This window comes from Solanum verrucosum, unplaced genomic scaffold, assembly GCF_900185275.1.
Source record: "Solanum verrucosum unplaced genomic scaffold, falcon-dt-bn FXZP01000177.1, whole genome shotgun sequence".
In the NCBI taxonomy this organism is placed as follows: Eukaryota; Viridiplantae; Streptophyta; class Magnoliopsida; order Solanales; family Solanaceae; genus Solanum; species Solanum verrucosum.
The window spans coordinates 595,643-611,310 of NW_026020401.1; the positions used below are offsets into that span (position 1 = coordinate 595,643).

Genomic DNA, 15,668 nt, shown 5'->3' on the forward strand with positions numbered 1-15,668 from the left:
GATAGATTTAGGTGACAATTGAAACCAAGTTCATTCAAAATGTGCTTCCAAATTTACAACACTTAAAGAATTGTAATGAAAACAAATGTATAAGGAGACACATCTTACCCGGTCCTTAATCCGCCACTTAGAGACCAAACCAGTATTAGCCGGTGCAGTAGGAACATACGCCTCAAACTCATCATGACGAAGCTCACGAAACCATACAAATTGCGGTACATAAGCCATACTTGTCTCTGTCGTCGTCGTCGTCGTCGTCGTCATCGTCATCGTCATCGTCATCTCATTTTCAGCAGCAACAACATCAAAGCTATCATCATTGTTCCTATCGCCATCTTCATGATCCGCAGACTCCTCCGCAACAGCTGATAACTGAGAAATCGTCAAATCTCCCAATGCCATTGAATTGTATAACCTCGATGACTAATCAGATAAATTCTGAACAGCAACTCAAAAAAGAAGAGTTAGAACGACAATGTAAGATGTTTGTGATGAAGTGAGATACGATTGTTGAGATTATTCAAACGAAGCAGGAGAATCAGATACGGTGAGAGATTGAACTTCACTGTAAAGCTCAAGCTCAAAGTCGCTCGGCTACAAACCCTAGAAGGAAAGTGCACTGGAAGGGGAAGCCATGGACAGGTAGAAAGGCGGAGAAAGTGAGGAAGAGCAAACATACACTGCGGCAACCGGAAGCAAATATAAAGGGGAGTTAAAAGGAAAAGGAAGTTTTGAAATGATCAAAATGGCCCTTCAAGAAAAGGTATTATACTATTTGTGTCCTCCATATATATCACGTACCTAAAATGGTCCTCAATAATATATAAGAAGAAGTCATTTTAGTCTTTAATTTATAGTACTAACTAATCGAATTAGTTCTAAATTTATGAAAAAAAAATATTGTTTAAGTCCATCGAAATGGTTATTTTAGTTTTAAATCTTTAAAATAACAATACAAGTAAAAATATTGCTTAGAAATATTTTTAAAAAATGGAAGTTAAACTTTTCGATCATAATAAAGTTTTATATATAATAACAAGAATAAAGGTTAGTTTTGCTATTTTTAATAAAAACTTTAGTACCAATAATTAGCATATGTTTTTGTGTTTAAAATTATAACTTACTTATGTCTTTTGCTGCAAGAAAAAATATATATATATTATAAGAAAAACAAGAAAACGTTTTTAATCTGGCATTACACGTGATGGTGGAGAGAGAGAAAAGTATAACTTTTGTTCCTTTCACATGAGTTTGCAGTTAAACTTAATAGATCATTTGACTTACATCGTTACTTTTGAAGTTTTGAACTAAATAATCATTTTTTACATATCAAGAATTATTTCAATTACATGATATATATGAAAGACTAAAAAGGCGACTTTATTTATATATTAAGGACTATTTTAATTATGTGGCATATATAAATGACTAAAGTAAATATATTTCTATACACTAAGCACTCTTTATATATATACTAGAAAGCAATGGCCCGTCCTGGTATTATTAAGTATTATTATTATTATTTTATTAAGTTTGTTTTTACGTGAAATTGGAAAAAAGAAATTTGATGGATCTAAGGTAGTGTTCGTTATGTAAAATGTTAAATTTTCTATATTTGATCAGTTAAAATCTTTGCAATATATTTTCTCTAGAAAATAAATTTTTTATCCTTTTAAAATGAGGAAATGATTTCTATAATAGACATATGAAAAAAAAAGTTACACATGATATTCTACATTGATAATGTCTTCCTCCGTTTTCAACCACACCTCATCTTTACCCCATAATATGGAGCTCCTCCCATCTTCATCTCCACCACCACATACATCCCTACCCTCTACCTTCACCTCTTATAGTATTTCTCTAAATTATATAAAAATGCTTTTAGGATCATAATTTTTGTCAACCTATCAAAAACAAGAAAATAAATAAGAAACATATTTATTTTCCTACAAATCATTCCAAAATATTTTTTTTTAATCTTAACAAACACATCCTAAGTAATTATTAATCATATACTCATAGTATTGCATACTAAAAATTGAATACGCTCTCGATCCATGAATAGATGTTGATTGTCAAATAATACATTATTATACTCATAGAAACATTATACCATTAGATACTTAAAGCAACACTTTATATAGAGTATTACTATTATATATTAGCGAAAGATGATACATTTTTTTCAATAGTCATCAAGGTTCTTATTTTTAGTTTTTTTACCAAAAACATATTACGGAATAATTTTATTAATTATATTTTAAAATTTATTATTGATATATCATTGTTAAAATAACAATTAGGATAAAAATAAAGAAAATGTGCATACTCTACTAATTAATTTAATTTTATACTCTCAATTATCTAGGAGTGGCCCCGTGACACGGGCCCAATGTTATAAAAAAATTGAAATTGTTAATATATATCTTGTTAAAACAACAAATATTAAGATAAATATGTATATTTATTTATTTTTCAAATAAAAATGAAGAACTGCTAATATCCTAACTAAAGTCTAAACTCTTAATTATTTAAGGAATATAGCAAGAGTAAGATATTTTTCAACCTTATCATGGTAAAAGTTGAATTTATTATCCTTTTCATTTAATTTTATATGATATTATTTTTTCTATAAAATCATTATATATGTTTTAATAATTTAAATTTCAAAAACATTATAATTTAACTTTAAAGATTTTATTTTATCAAAATCTTGTACATTGAAACATATAGTTATGAACCCGACTTAATAAATATGTCTTTGAATTTCGTTTTACTTGGTCTATATTGACACGTAACTCATAAGAAATTTATTTATCATATATTAATTTTATTAATTATGCATTGAAAGTTAAATTTGACTATTAGTATTTAATATAGTTACTTAATCATAAAGTCAATATTAAGAATAAATAAATAATTTCTCTTAATTTGGTAAAATAAAAATAAAATTTGGTATAAGAACAAAATTAAAAATATATAATATTTATTTAATTTTAATTAATATATATTATCATTTTTGTAAATGACCTAACTATATTAAATTTAAGGAATACTAAATTTAACAGTGATAAAAATCTGAGTTTTCAAATGAAAGGTATAATGATGAAATTATTTACTTTTCATGTGATTCAAATGAGAAATTATATGGAAGACATTAGAATAACCATTTTCATTAGAACAAAAAAAAAAGTTGAGCATCTTGTACATTTGTCGAGTTAGAAAGTTCAATGTCCTACAAATTTAATGCATTTCAATATTGGGTAAGGCATAATGTATAATTTAATTGAAAAGAGTGATTAAAAAAAATTGTTGATACAGTCCACATGACAAAATAGAAATAACAATTTTTTTCAAGCAAGCTAATATTAAAAAATATTTTAAAAATATAATACCCACAATCTTTTCATTTAATGATCAAAAACTAACATGCTAAAACTATTAATTATATTGCAAAATTTTGAATTAACTATTAGAATTTCAGATAATTACTTGAAAATAATTAATTTTCTTAATTTATCACAATAACAAGTGAAATAAAAGAAAATATTTTTAATATAAGTGCTAATAACATGTATTATTTTACTTTTTTATTCATTTTTACTTGTCATATTTGAATTTGGCACACCAATTTAGAAAATAATAATTAACTATTTACCACACTATTTTTATTGATTGATCTTTAATAGTATTAGATCTTGAAAAATAATTTGAGAAATAATAAGTAATTAATGGTGAAAGCTAAATATGGATTAAAAAAAATCATATTTCTTAAAATGTGAAACTGAATAGATAAAAAAAATATATTCTTAAATAACAGACAAATAAAATTAAATAAGGAGAATATTTATTTATGACAATAAAAAGTAATAAGTACTTAATATTCAGCGGGACCCATGTTTTATGACATCAATGAAAAAACAAAAAAGTAGGACCCATCATATTCTTTAATGGCAGGCATGATTTTTAAATAAATAGAAAATGATGGACTTTTTAAAGAGTTTTTGCTGAGATCCAAATAACAAAGCAAGCAGTACAAATTTTCTAAGCAAGTTTATCTTGCAATTTTGTTGTGTCCCTTCTAAATAAGCAAGGGGCAATGACCAAATTGCCCTGAAGCTTTCTAAATATGGCAAAAAACAGTCATGTTGAAAGTGTCTCAAACTCTCTCTTCTAATATACTAGTAGGGGGGGCCGTGCATCGCACGGGGCACGAAGCCCAACAATTTATGTATTCTGAAATCTTAAATTTTATTTAATGTCTAACCTTTTGTCATAAAGGAATAAAATGAAGGAGGTAGTAGTAATTGACAAGAAAAAAAGTTAATACATAAAGGCTACTCAAATAGATATATCATGTAAAGCATAAAAAATTCATATTGTTAAAGAACTCTCAGAACACGTCAACGAAGGAATGAATCTATTAAGTGGGAAAGAGCCCTCGTAAGGCCTCTCTCATCCCTTGCTTATGCTGAATCGAGATTTTATTGGTCTTCTTTGACCCGCACACCTATTGTGATTCCTAATACAAGAGCCACAATAGGGACAAGCCCATATGATCCCATAGACTTCTTTTAAGGATTCCAATTTGGAAAAAGAATTGATAGTCTCTATTTCTGTTGTATCAATTATCATTTCAACGATCAACTTCTCCCATAATGATATCTATGCCGACTACCTTAGTTTTACTTCACATAGCTTTTCCCAGACGCCTCTTTCTTATCGAAGACTCTGGCAGCTGGAAGTCATCGGCATCGACTCTTACCACTGCAACCTAGGCACTCAGGCCTTGGAGCTGATCTGTCAGTCCACTTTATCTCATAATAATCGCAATACATGAGAAATAATTTTTAAAAGATTGACAGAATCTGTAAATATAGTTTCGAATTAATATCTCAAAAGGTCACTCAATTTTCATAATTTATCTAGTAAAGTTATTAAACTTTATTTTGTATCATTAAAATCACTAAACTTAGACATTTCTATCAATAAAATCACTCAATCAAATTTATCACTAAAAAAAGTATTGGCATAGCAAAATTATTATTATTTTTTATATCATATAAATATGAATCCCACAAATAACTAAAATTAAAGAAATCTCATTAACAACTTTTCACTTCCTCTCACAAAACTTTTTTAAAAAAAGAAAAACCAAAATGTATGTGAGCTCTACTTTCCTGCCGTTTGATTTGCATTTTCTTTTAGCATTGTAAATGGATTTGTTTTTTGATCTCTCTGTTTTGAACATATTTTGATTTGTTGCATATGTTGTAGCTTCACATGTCAGAGCGTCAAGATGTCTTGCTTTCATTTGCCTCAGTAGTTGTCCAAATAAATTTCTTTAGTTGAAATGATCATTTCCTCTGAGCAGGAGTTATAGTCATCAGCTTGGTTGGTAATCATACTTTTCGCCACTTCAAAAATTACAAAGAGTTTTGGAGTATCTACAAAAAACAAGAAAACACCTATGAACTAAAATAATCTGTGAGAAGCAAAAAGTAAATATCTAAACTGAAATAACATAATGCAAGAAATCAAATGAGAGAAGCATTGAAGATAGGGAACCAAGGATCTACAAATCATGAAGAAATATAGTCACCTCCATCTCTTTGTTGTCATTATTTTAAGAGCTTAGCCTGTCCTTGATTCTAATTTATAGACCATAGCTCCTGCCATAGATTTTACAAATTAAGCAAATCTTAGTCATAGAATATACCAAATCAAACTTAATTTTCATACTTATAAAAAAAGATTGAAAATGAATGTGATAAGTATAAAAAAGACTATATGTAAGTTGGGTGACAGAATACTAACATGAATATATAGTTTCGTTGTTCTACACCAAAATACTTTTGGATCATTTCCTTTATTCAAGTTCTGCTAATGTGCCATTAAATGATTAGGTCTTCATGGCTGGTAATGTTCTTTGTTTCTTTTATAATATAGATTTCAATGCATCTTCTATATGATTTTAAAGGTTCCCAATGGTTCTATAATTCTACACCATTTTTTTTTTTGAGTCCTCTTGTTTTGATTTGTTGATTTGGTTCAACTATTCTGCTATTAAAAGCTTATAACTTTATGTACTTAGTTCTCCTATTAGCTTTCATCTGACTATTTATTATTCAGTACACTAAGAAATTATAAATCAGTTCTCCAACACAAAGCAATTCTTTCAGACGAACTAACAATTAAAGTCCAAACCTTGCAACAATTTTACACCATGCCAACAAAGTAAGCAAAACCAATTGAAACAGGGAGAGTTATAAGAATTTATCCTCAATGGTACAAGCTTCAGCATGTCAAATGAACAAATTCCTTTACTAAGGTGTCTTTGAGCTATAAAGCCTGTTAACGGTGATGTCAAAGACCCAAGACCTCTCTTAGGAATTAAGTCATATATATGGTACGCCAAAGAAAATCTTCACATTCAAATAGAAATTAAGTGAAGAAACACATAAATGCAAATCCAGTTATATTAACAATACAACCAAGTCTTGAAATGATTGTTTTTTTTTAAACTCAAAGATCAACAAGGTATCTAGAGTGTCTGAAACATTTGAGATTAAAGAAATTTATGTATTTACCTTTAAGTTAAAGGATAAATCAATTACTTTGTAAAATTAATCTCACCACTGAATAACTCTTCTCAACATAAACTTATTTTACTTTCCTCTCCCAACTAAGAAATAAGTTGGTTTACCAATGACAGAGTGAACCATTAGCTCTTAAAAAGATCATGTAGAAGGGACATACATGTCAAGTTATTTACTGTATAATTAATTGAAATTCATACTAACGTGCACGAAAAACAGAAGTGCATAAAAGAACCATAGTCATAGAGAAAGGGAAACAAAAAAGGAATCTTAAGCTCACAACTACTCATCCAGACAATTCCACAATGAACCAATTGAATGGAATTAGGAGAATACCTTAAAAGGAAGAGCAAATGGTACTAACAACGCAACAATACTTGTTGCTCGTCAAAAGTCATTAAACCTGTAGAAATCGAAGAAAACCATTGAAATTTAGTAAATAGGACTAAAATTTTCAATAGTGAAGAGAATGGAGCTTGGTGTCACAGTTATTTAAAAGATTGTACAAATGAAGAAGTAAAGATTTGATCACCACTTATTGTTGACACAAACTGTAATCTTACAGTAGTTAACAAAGAGAAAAAAAGGAGCTTTAGAAAGCAAAAATTGATATACTAATAATAAAATATCATGTTTTCGATTCTAAAAATTGAAGCTGCCATAAAATTCTTCTAGCTGTTTGAAGAAGTGACGATTCAAATCCTTACCTCTATATGAACCACCCATTGCTCTATCAAGCAACTTTGTTGTAGTGTTCACCCATTATTCCCCTTGAACTCCAAAAAACACTATCTGCATTTCGAGATCAATTGAATTCTTAACATCTAATGTCAAAATATCCCTTAAAATTCTGTAAGTTTCGATTTCAAAATTTATACAAATGCAAAATTAACCTACATGCAACTATTGAGGAATGTAAATTAACATTATCTTCTAAATACTAATGTAGCAGGCAAATGTGTATAAAACTACACAATCAAGAAGCGGAGGAAGATAGAGTGAAGAATAAAGCACTCAGCAACACATGGACTCAACAATAAAGCAGCGAAAAACAAATTGACAAACTCACAGAAAATAAATGAAACATAATAAGAGTGACCGATGCAACAGAGGTCAACTGAATATTTTTTTAATAACTTTCATTTACATCCACATAAGCTTCATATATCTTATACAATACGTATGATCCCTTAAGCAATTTCTCCAACAAACTAATATAACATAATTCATTATCAAAATGTCAAGAACTTGGTGAGAGTAACAACTTTTAAGGAGAACACAAACATTAAAAATTCAATTCACAAAACTGTCAAAATAAATGACAATCAAACATGATTGATGTATTAATGTCTAAAGGATATAAATCCCAAATCAAGGCAGATTTGGTACAAAAACCAAGCATATCATACTAACACACTTTATATAATGCATCACTAAAAATTATCCTTCACTTCAAGCAGACATGCAATAGCATATGTTATCATCTTTCATTTTTTTTATAAGGTGAAGATCATATGGTATGGCATACAGATGAAGACATAATCACTAATACCAATTCTATCTAGGGCAACAAAAGTCCAGATTAAAAAAAAGGTTTTCTGAGATGCAAAGTGAAGTAGAATTCATGAAAATAATGCTCTTTATCGTGTAAAAACAATGGACTATGCATATCGAGGAGTTTGTCACAATCATATATTATCCATATCTTCCAAACCCATATGCCCACAAATGAAAATTCAGAACCTTTTTACATTTTCTCATAAGATGTAGTTGCTTTATTTTGATAGCTAATGTCACACATCTCTCTATTTCTTGACTGTTTCTTTTACCTCTTCAGTTAAAAGTGTAACCTCCCGCATCTAGAAATAATTAGAATGTAGTTTAAATCTGGAAATTTTCGTTTTTGGAAAGTTCAAGGGAAATCTGGAAATTTTAAGCAAGAAAAGTTGAGTTTTTGTCATTTTCAAATGATCATAACTCCTAGTTCAGGATGAGTTAGGAGTATTTATAGATATGGTTGGAAATCTCTTGGAACGATCTTTCCAACGCCGCCAAGTTTGCGCGATTTCGAGTTCGTATGAGTGAGATATGCCCTTTGGAAATTAGGCTGTTGGATTAAGGAAATGTCCAATCCGGATTTTTAAGGGTAGTTTGGTCTTTTCCTTACCTTTTATTTTAATTCGTTTTTGGTAATTAATAAGGGGTCTAAACTGAATTAGATCAGTTTAGACATTTACCAAATAGAGCTAGGGTTTTGGAGGAGGAACGCAAGAAAAGAGAAAAGGAGGAAAAAGCTAGATTCGTCGTCGTAAGGAATTGCTTGCGAATTTCGCCGAGGATTCAATCCATTAAGGTATGTAAGCTTCCATAGTGTTGGGTTCTTTCACCCACACACCAATCATGATTTATTCAGCATGATTTCGTTCTTGAAATTTAAAGATTAGAATTCTTGATGAGTTCTTGATAAGTGTTCTTGAAGTTTCATTAAGTTTTGAAGTAAGATTCTGCTTAGGTCAACTTTAAACGACCATATCTCTTAGAATATTAAGAGTTACGTGAGCCATAACCTATTCAATTAAAGGTAATTGAATCTACTTTCCAACCCCACCAGTTTCACATCAATCCAATATCTGAGTAAAACGTTATGACTATTTTAGTAAACCTATACAGTGCTGTTACAAATTAGCCGACGGGAAAATATTGAAAATAATCGTTTTTGTCTTTTTACTTCCAAGAAAACTATCAACGAATTTCTTGACTAATAAAAAGCTCAAAACAATCAGATTTTCATCTTCACTCATGAAAATCATAATTTTTGGCTATAGAGATTTTTAGAAACTAACTCGAGAATCTCAAGAAAGGTCTTCTTGATTGTTTACCTTCAAGCTAGGGTTTCAAGGCTTCTAATCAAGTTCTTCTTCAAGATTCTTCAAGAACCTTGTTTTTTTTAAGTATGTATGGCTATCATAGTGTTGGACTAGTTCATACTCACGCCTTACATCTACATTTAAATCAGTAAAAGAGGAATCTAGGATTTTTCCCTAGATTTGAGTATTCTTGAAATAAGTTGATTTTGAGTTCTTGAGTTCGTGTTTCTTTTAAAAGTTCTATTCCTAATTATCGAATTGCTATATTGTTATTGAGATCCTCCATAAACATGAGATCATGAACCTTGAATCCATAAATTCAAATTCAAGGAAAGTCAAGAGCCAAGTCTAGGAAGTTCTTAGAGTCTTTTCAAGAAGTCTTTTGCGAAATGCTTTTAACTTTGTTTTAAGACTTAAAGATCAAGTTGAGTAAAGAGTAAAGATTTGAAGTTCATTTCTTCAAAAGAATATGGGGACTAAGTATTCCCAAAGAGATTTAAAATGTTTTCACATTTAAATAAGAGCGGAAACTGAGATTTCCAAAGAGCCTTCGGGCTAGTTTCAGAAAAGAGTATTAGCTTTCTAAATGAAGCAAGTAGGGAAACTGAGATTTCCAAGATAGCCTTTGAGCTAAGTTTTGAGCACTAATCTCAAATCACAGAAGAAGTATGTTTTTAAAACATAAGAGCTAGTATATTTTGGGAGTAGTATTGAGCACCGAATTGGGGGCGGGCATGAGTTCAGATAACTCATGTCTCCATAAAACCATGTAGCCATCATGGGTAGAAATGGGTCATACTTTTTAGATGAACCCCTTTCGAAATAGACTAGTGGATCCATTAGGCAGTTCAGGTCCTATACCTTTGGCCAGGTATAGGATGCGCTGGCAGCGTGAGGTAGATCGTTGTATCATCACTATAGCTCTTAAGTGGTGGTTGTCAGTTAGAGAAACTCCCACAGAAGTTATTGTATTTTTATATACATCAGTTTATTGTATTTTTAAATATATCTCAGAGTTATTTGTATCTTGCATACACACAGAGTTGATATCATGTTTTTAAACAACTTTTCTTTATATTGCACTTGCTTTTAAACTGCTTTATATTGAAATGAGTTCAGTCATGTTGAGTTGAGTTGAGCCAGGTAAGTTATTCAGTTTCTCTCAGATTTTTTCTAGCCTATGTATTTTAGCATTCCAACTCGCATACTCGTACATTCAATGTACTGATACCAGTTGGCCTGCATCGTATTATGATGCAGACACATGTAACTAGGATCGGCATCCCGACGCATCGTTGATCCAGTGAGCAGTCCAGAGTCTGTTGGTGAGCCTCCTTGCTTTTCGGAGGATCCATTTCATTGCTTTGTAGTTTAGTTTATTAGGATGTTGTGGGGTCTGTCCCAACATCCACCTTAGTTGTTATTAGAGGCTTCATAGACAGTCAGATGTTAGTTTTTTTTTTTTTGTCTTTTCATTGTCATTATTCCATGTTGAGACTTGAGTTTGCCTTAATGGCCAGTTGAATTTTCCTTTATAACATTCCAGTTTATTATATGAACTTATCTTTGTTTAGGTTAAGTCTTCCGTTGAGTTAAGTAAGTCAGGCCAAGGGTTCGCTTGGGGCCAGCAATGGTCTTCGAGTGTCAGTCCCGCCCAGGGTGTAGGCTCGGGGCGTGACAAAAAGATAGTATGGTCTACGAACACCAGTGTTCACACAGGAGTCGATGTGATGTAGGCAGTCTAACCTAACGAAAGCATATATAGTTGATTCCATGATTTGGGGCATCATACTTGTAACATGTCATTGTACAGTCATGCCAATTTTTTTAAAACAGAATACATGTTTGTCAGAACTAATAGCTGTAGAGCTAATCTTTGTAAATGTGTCGCCCTGATTTAGAGATACAAAAGCTTTGTAATGAGTCGAAGCATCGAAAAGGCACACAAAAATGAAGGCAAGACAACAAATTAGTCTAACCAATTTATCATGGCACAAAACAGAATGAGTGTAAATTTACTTTTGCACGACAATTTCTTTTTTCAAAAAAGGAATAGAACACCATACCTATGAGCATCTTCTTGCATTCAATTGAGGATCATTGAAAACCCTAGCTTCCTGAAGAATAACACCCTTTTCAATCCCCATAAACAGGAAATTAAATAGTCTGTTGTATTGTCATAGATTTCCAATATGAAAATGCCATTTCACCACTAAAACGCATGTTGAACAAAAAAATTGTTGCCTCCTAGACTTCTAAATGAAACAAAAAGGCGTATATATAACATGCAATGAGATGAGCTACCATAAAATACATAAGCTCGACAAAGTAAAATAATAAAAGTTGATGTTTTTCAACAATTTAAATCATAAACTTAAAAACTATGAACTTATCGTAGGAGGAATATCAATGGTTGAAATCTTTGTTAGAACTTATGATCAGCCACTTTATCTTGCTAAAGAATATGACAATTTTATCTATTAATTAACATCAATTTGACAGGAGAAAATTCAGAGACCTTAGAAGCTATGAGATCCAATTTTGCTCCTTTAGAGTTATGTATTGGTGAGGTGGGGTGTTTCTTCTGCTGAGTGGTACACGTGGTGTGCTAAAGAAAATGTGCAATCACACGTGTTATTAACAGGAAAGAGCAAGGAAATTTAGTGCAGTCCAACTCTAAAGTACACTTTATGTTGCCTTTTGTACTGTTTCTTGATGCAGCGTCCGTCTGTTTCAAACTGGCATTTTTAAATATTGGTAATAATTATTATCAAATAAAAGAGATAAACATGAGTAGAAAAAGTAGGCAAATATCCAAAAAGAAACAAAATAGGGAAGTGCAATTTAAGTGCAATACACGTATCTGTGTGAAAAGGCAAAAGCTTAAAAAAGTTAAATTGTAGATAGTACATCTCATGTAACATTTGGTACTACTATCTGGTGCAGTGTTCGTCCCAACCCAAGTCCCATTTCTAAATAAGGGTAATATAAAAAAAAAATAAAAAAAAAAATGTATATATATTCACACATTAGAAAAATGTGTACTTCATTGTTGCACGACACACGGTGATGGAGGGAGGAAAAGTATATTTTTTGCTTTTTTCACGTGTTTATATAGTTTACGTTTTGGTTTGTGCGAAGGGCTTCAATTCTTCTCTTTTTTTTGTTTTTGTCTTTTCGTTAATGTGTGCAAGGGCTTCAATTTTTTCTTTCAATTACTTTTTCAATATTATTTATTTATCTAATTAACAATTTTTTACATGACTTAATTCTTGATTTTTTTTATTTACTATATTTTATCAAGTGTTAATCTCAAATTGATACAAGTGCTGTGTGTATTGTATATCAATTATTGATCAGTATTAAACTTTGAACGACACATAAATATTAATAAAAACATATTTAAACAGTTTTTTTTTTTTAAAAAGTTTTAAAAATGATGAATATTATTATATCAAAGCTTTTGAATTTATAGGTTCATTCGAGTTTTTACCGACACTCACACTAAGTAAAGATAATTGAGTTAAAGCTACAACTTTTTTTTTTCTCAACTATATGGTATTAGATGATTTTTTTTATATAAAAGCTCAATTTTTAACGTGAAAAAACTCTTATTTTCTCAAAATTTTAGAGAACAAGGTTTTTTATTCCTAAAAGATGAACTACTTAGGTATATATCTTTAAAATTAGAATATCTAAAAGAAAATGTTGTTAAATATCCATGATTAATCAATTTGTTTACGCAAATCGAATAAATAAATAATTCAAATTATAACTCAAAAATTGAAGAAAACGGTTTGTTTAACCTATTTAGACGATGTGACACCCGTAACTTTCGAATTCTAGATCCTCCTCTATATTTGCTCAAAATTGTAAATCAAATTCAATGAACCTTTAATATCTTATTTAATTATTGAAATAAAGTGTCGCCTTAAAAGAGAATAATCTAAAGTTTAAAATAAATTTGTAAAAGAAAAAAATTGTAAAAGAATTTAATCAAAAAAAATTATTATGGCTTAGAAATAGGTCCTTCTCTAGTGGTTTGAAATTATGGTACAATTATGTCATCTGCTACAAGAATAAAATTATGTTATAAGGAAAACAAGAAAAATGCGTACTTAATTGTTGCACGACACGTGGTGGAGGGAGGAAAAGTAAAGTTTTTGTTTCTTTCACATGATTGCGTAGTTTATGGAGTACATGATTTGTGCGAAGGGCTTCAACTTTTTTTTTTTTTTTTGGTCTTCTTTATTAATGGGTGCAAAGACTTCAATTTTTTTCTATTACTTCTTCTTTATCTATTACTAGTTTAGAGTACGTGCTTTGCATCATTGCATGTGTGCATCAGGTTAATTAATATAATTTTTTAAGTTTAAAAACATTTTTAAAAAAGTGAGAGTGAAACTTTTCGACCATAATCAAATCTTATACAATATTTTTGCTATTTTTAATTTTTAAAAGTTGTACCAAAATTAGCGTATGTTTTTGTGATTGAAATTATAATTTACTAATGTCTCATGCAGGGGCGGCTCAACGTGACTAGGGGCCTAAAGCGAAATTTCAATTCGGGGCCTAAATATAATCAAACCTCATATACATATTTATTCAAAATTTATTTTTCTTACACTATTTAGATGAAAATTATTAGTATTTTAATATTATTTTTTAGTTATTAGTTTCAGGTAAAATTTTATCAACTCAACATTGAAAAACATCATTTTAGTGAGACAATTATTATATGAATTGTTAACATAATTATACAAGTAATAAGTTGATAAATATTAAATAGAGATAAGATTTAGAACCATAGAATTTGACGTAAGAAGTTGATGACTTGGTATACCCCATTTTAATATGATTGTAGTAATGCTTGAGACTAAAATTTAAAACGAAATAAAAAAAAAATTGTAATTCACTTTGTTCAACACTTTTCACTATTAATTCTTATTTTTAACAAAGTACAAAAGATGTTAAAGTGGGTAAATTAATATATTTTTTAAAAAATATATACTTTTTATCATAAATAATCAATTTTTTCTATAAAATTTTAACACATAATTTATTCTTGATAAAAATTTGGGACCCCTGAAATTTGGGGGCCTAAGGCAAAAGCCTTATTTCCCAAAGCATAGAGCCGGCACTGGTCTCATGCAAGAAAAAATTATATTTAAAAACGAAAAGAAAAACGTATACTTCATTTTGGCATGATACATGATGGTGGAGAGAGAGAAAATATATTTTTTGTTTCTTTCACGTGCGTGTGCAGTTAAACTTAATAGATTGTTTAACTTACATCATTACTTTTAAGGTTTTGAACTAAATTATCATTTTTCATAGATCAAAAATTATTTCAACTACACTATATATATGAAACACTATAATTGTCACTTTATTTATACATTAAGTACTATTTTAGTTACGTGGCATATATAAATGAATAAAGTAGATATTTTACTATACATTAAGCACTCTCTTGATTGCATAAATATATTAATATATATGAATAAAGTAGATATTTTACTATATATTAAGCACTCTCTTGATTGCATAAATATATTAATATATATTCACACACACGTTAGAAAAATGTGTACTACATTGTTGCATGACACACGATGGTAGAGGGAGAAAATATATAATTGTGTTTCTTTCACGTGATTATATGATTTACGTTTTGATTTGTGCGAAGGGGCTTCAACTCTTCTTTCTTTTTTGTTTTTGTCTTTTTCATTAATGTGTGCAACAACTTCATTTTTTTCTTTCCATTACTTCTTTTACATTTATTTATCTAATTAACTATTTTTTGCTTGACTTAATTCTTAATTTTTTTTATTTACTTTCTTTCATCAAGTGTTAATCTTTAATTGATATAAGTGTTGTGTGTATTGTATAACAATTACAGATCAGTGTTAAATTTTTAACGCGTAAATATTAATAAAAACACTTTTAAATAGTTTTTTTTTAAAAAAAGTTTTAAAGATGATGGATATTATTATGTTAGAACTTTTGAAATTAAAGGTTCTTTCGATCTTTTATCGACATCATTCTAAGTAAAAGTAATTGAGTTGAAGCTACAACTTTATATTTTTTTTCTGAACTATATATGGTATTAGATGATTTTTTTTATAAAGTTCAAATTTTTAACGTGGAAAATCTCTTGTTTTCTTAAAATTTTAGAGAATAAGGTCTCTTATTCCTA

The 15,668-nt window shown here is 29.5% G+C and overlaps 2 protein-coding genes across 2 annotated transcripts in view; one reads left to right on the top strand and one right to left on the bottom strand.

Moving 5' to 3' along the window:
• Nucleotides 1-454, bottom strand: part of LOC125839974 (regulatory-associated protein of TOR 1-like) — a 40,985-nt gene extending 40,531 nt beyond the window's left edge. Inside the window, exon 1 of the mRNA XM_049518935.1 lies at nt 109-454. Coding sequence (XP_049374892.1) covers nt 109-402 — 294 coding nt within the window. The 5' untranslated portion in view covers nt 403-454. The remainder of the gene's footprint in view (nt 1-108) is intronic.
• LOC125839970 (non-specific lipid-transfer protein 2-like) overlaps nt 1-15,668 on the top strand; it is a 554,062-nt gene that overhangs the window by 181,552 nt on the left and 356,842 nt on the right. The window lies entirely within an intron of this gene.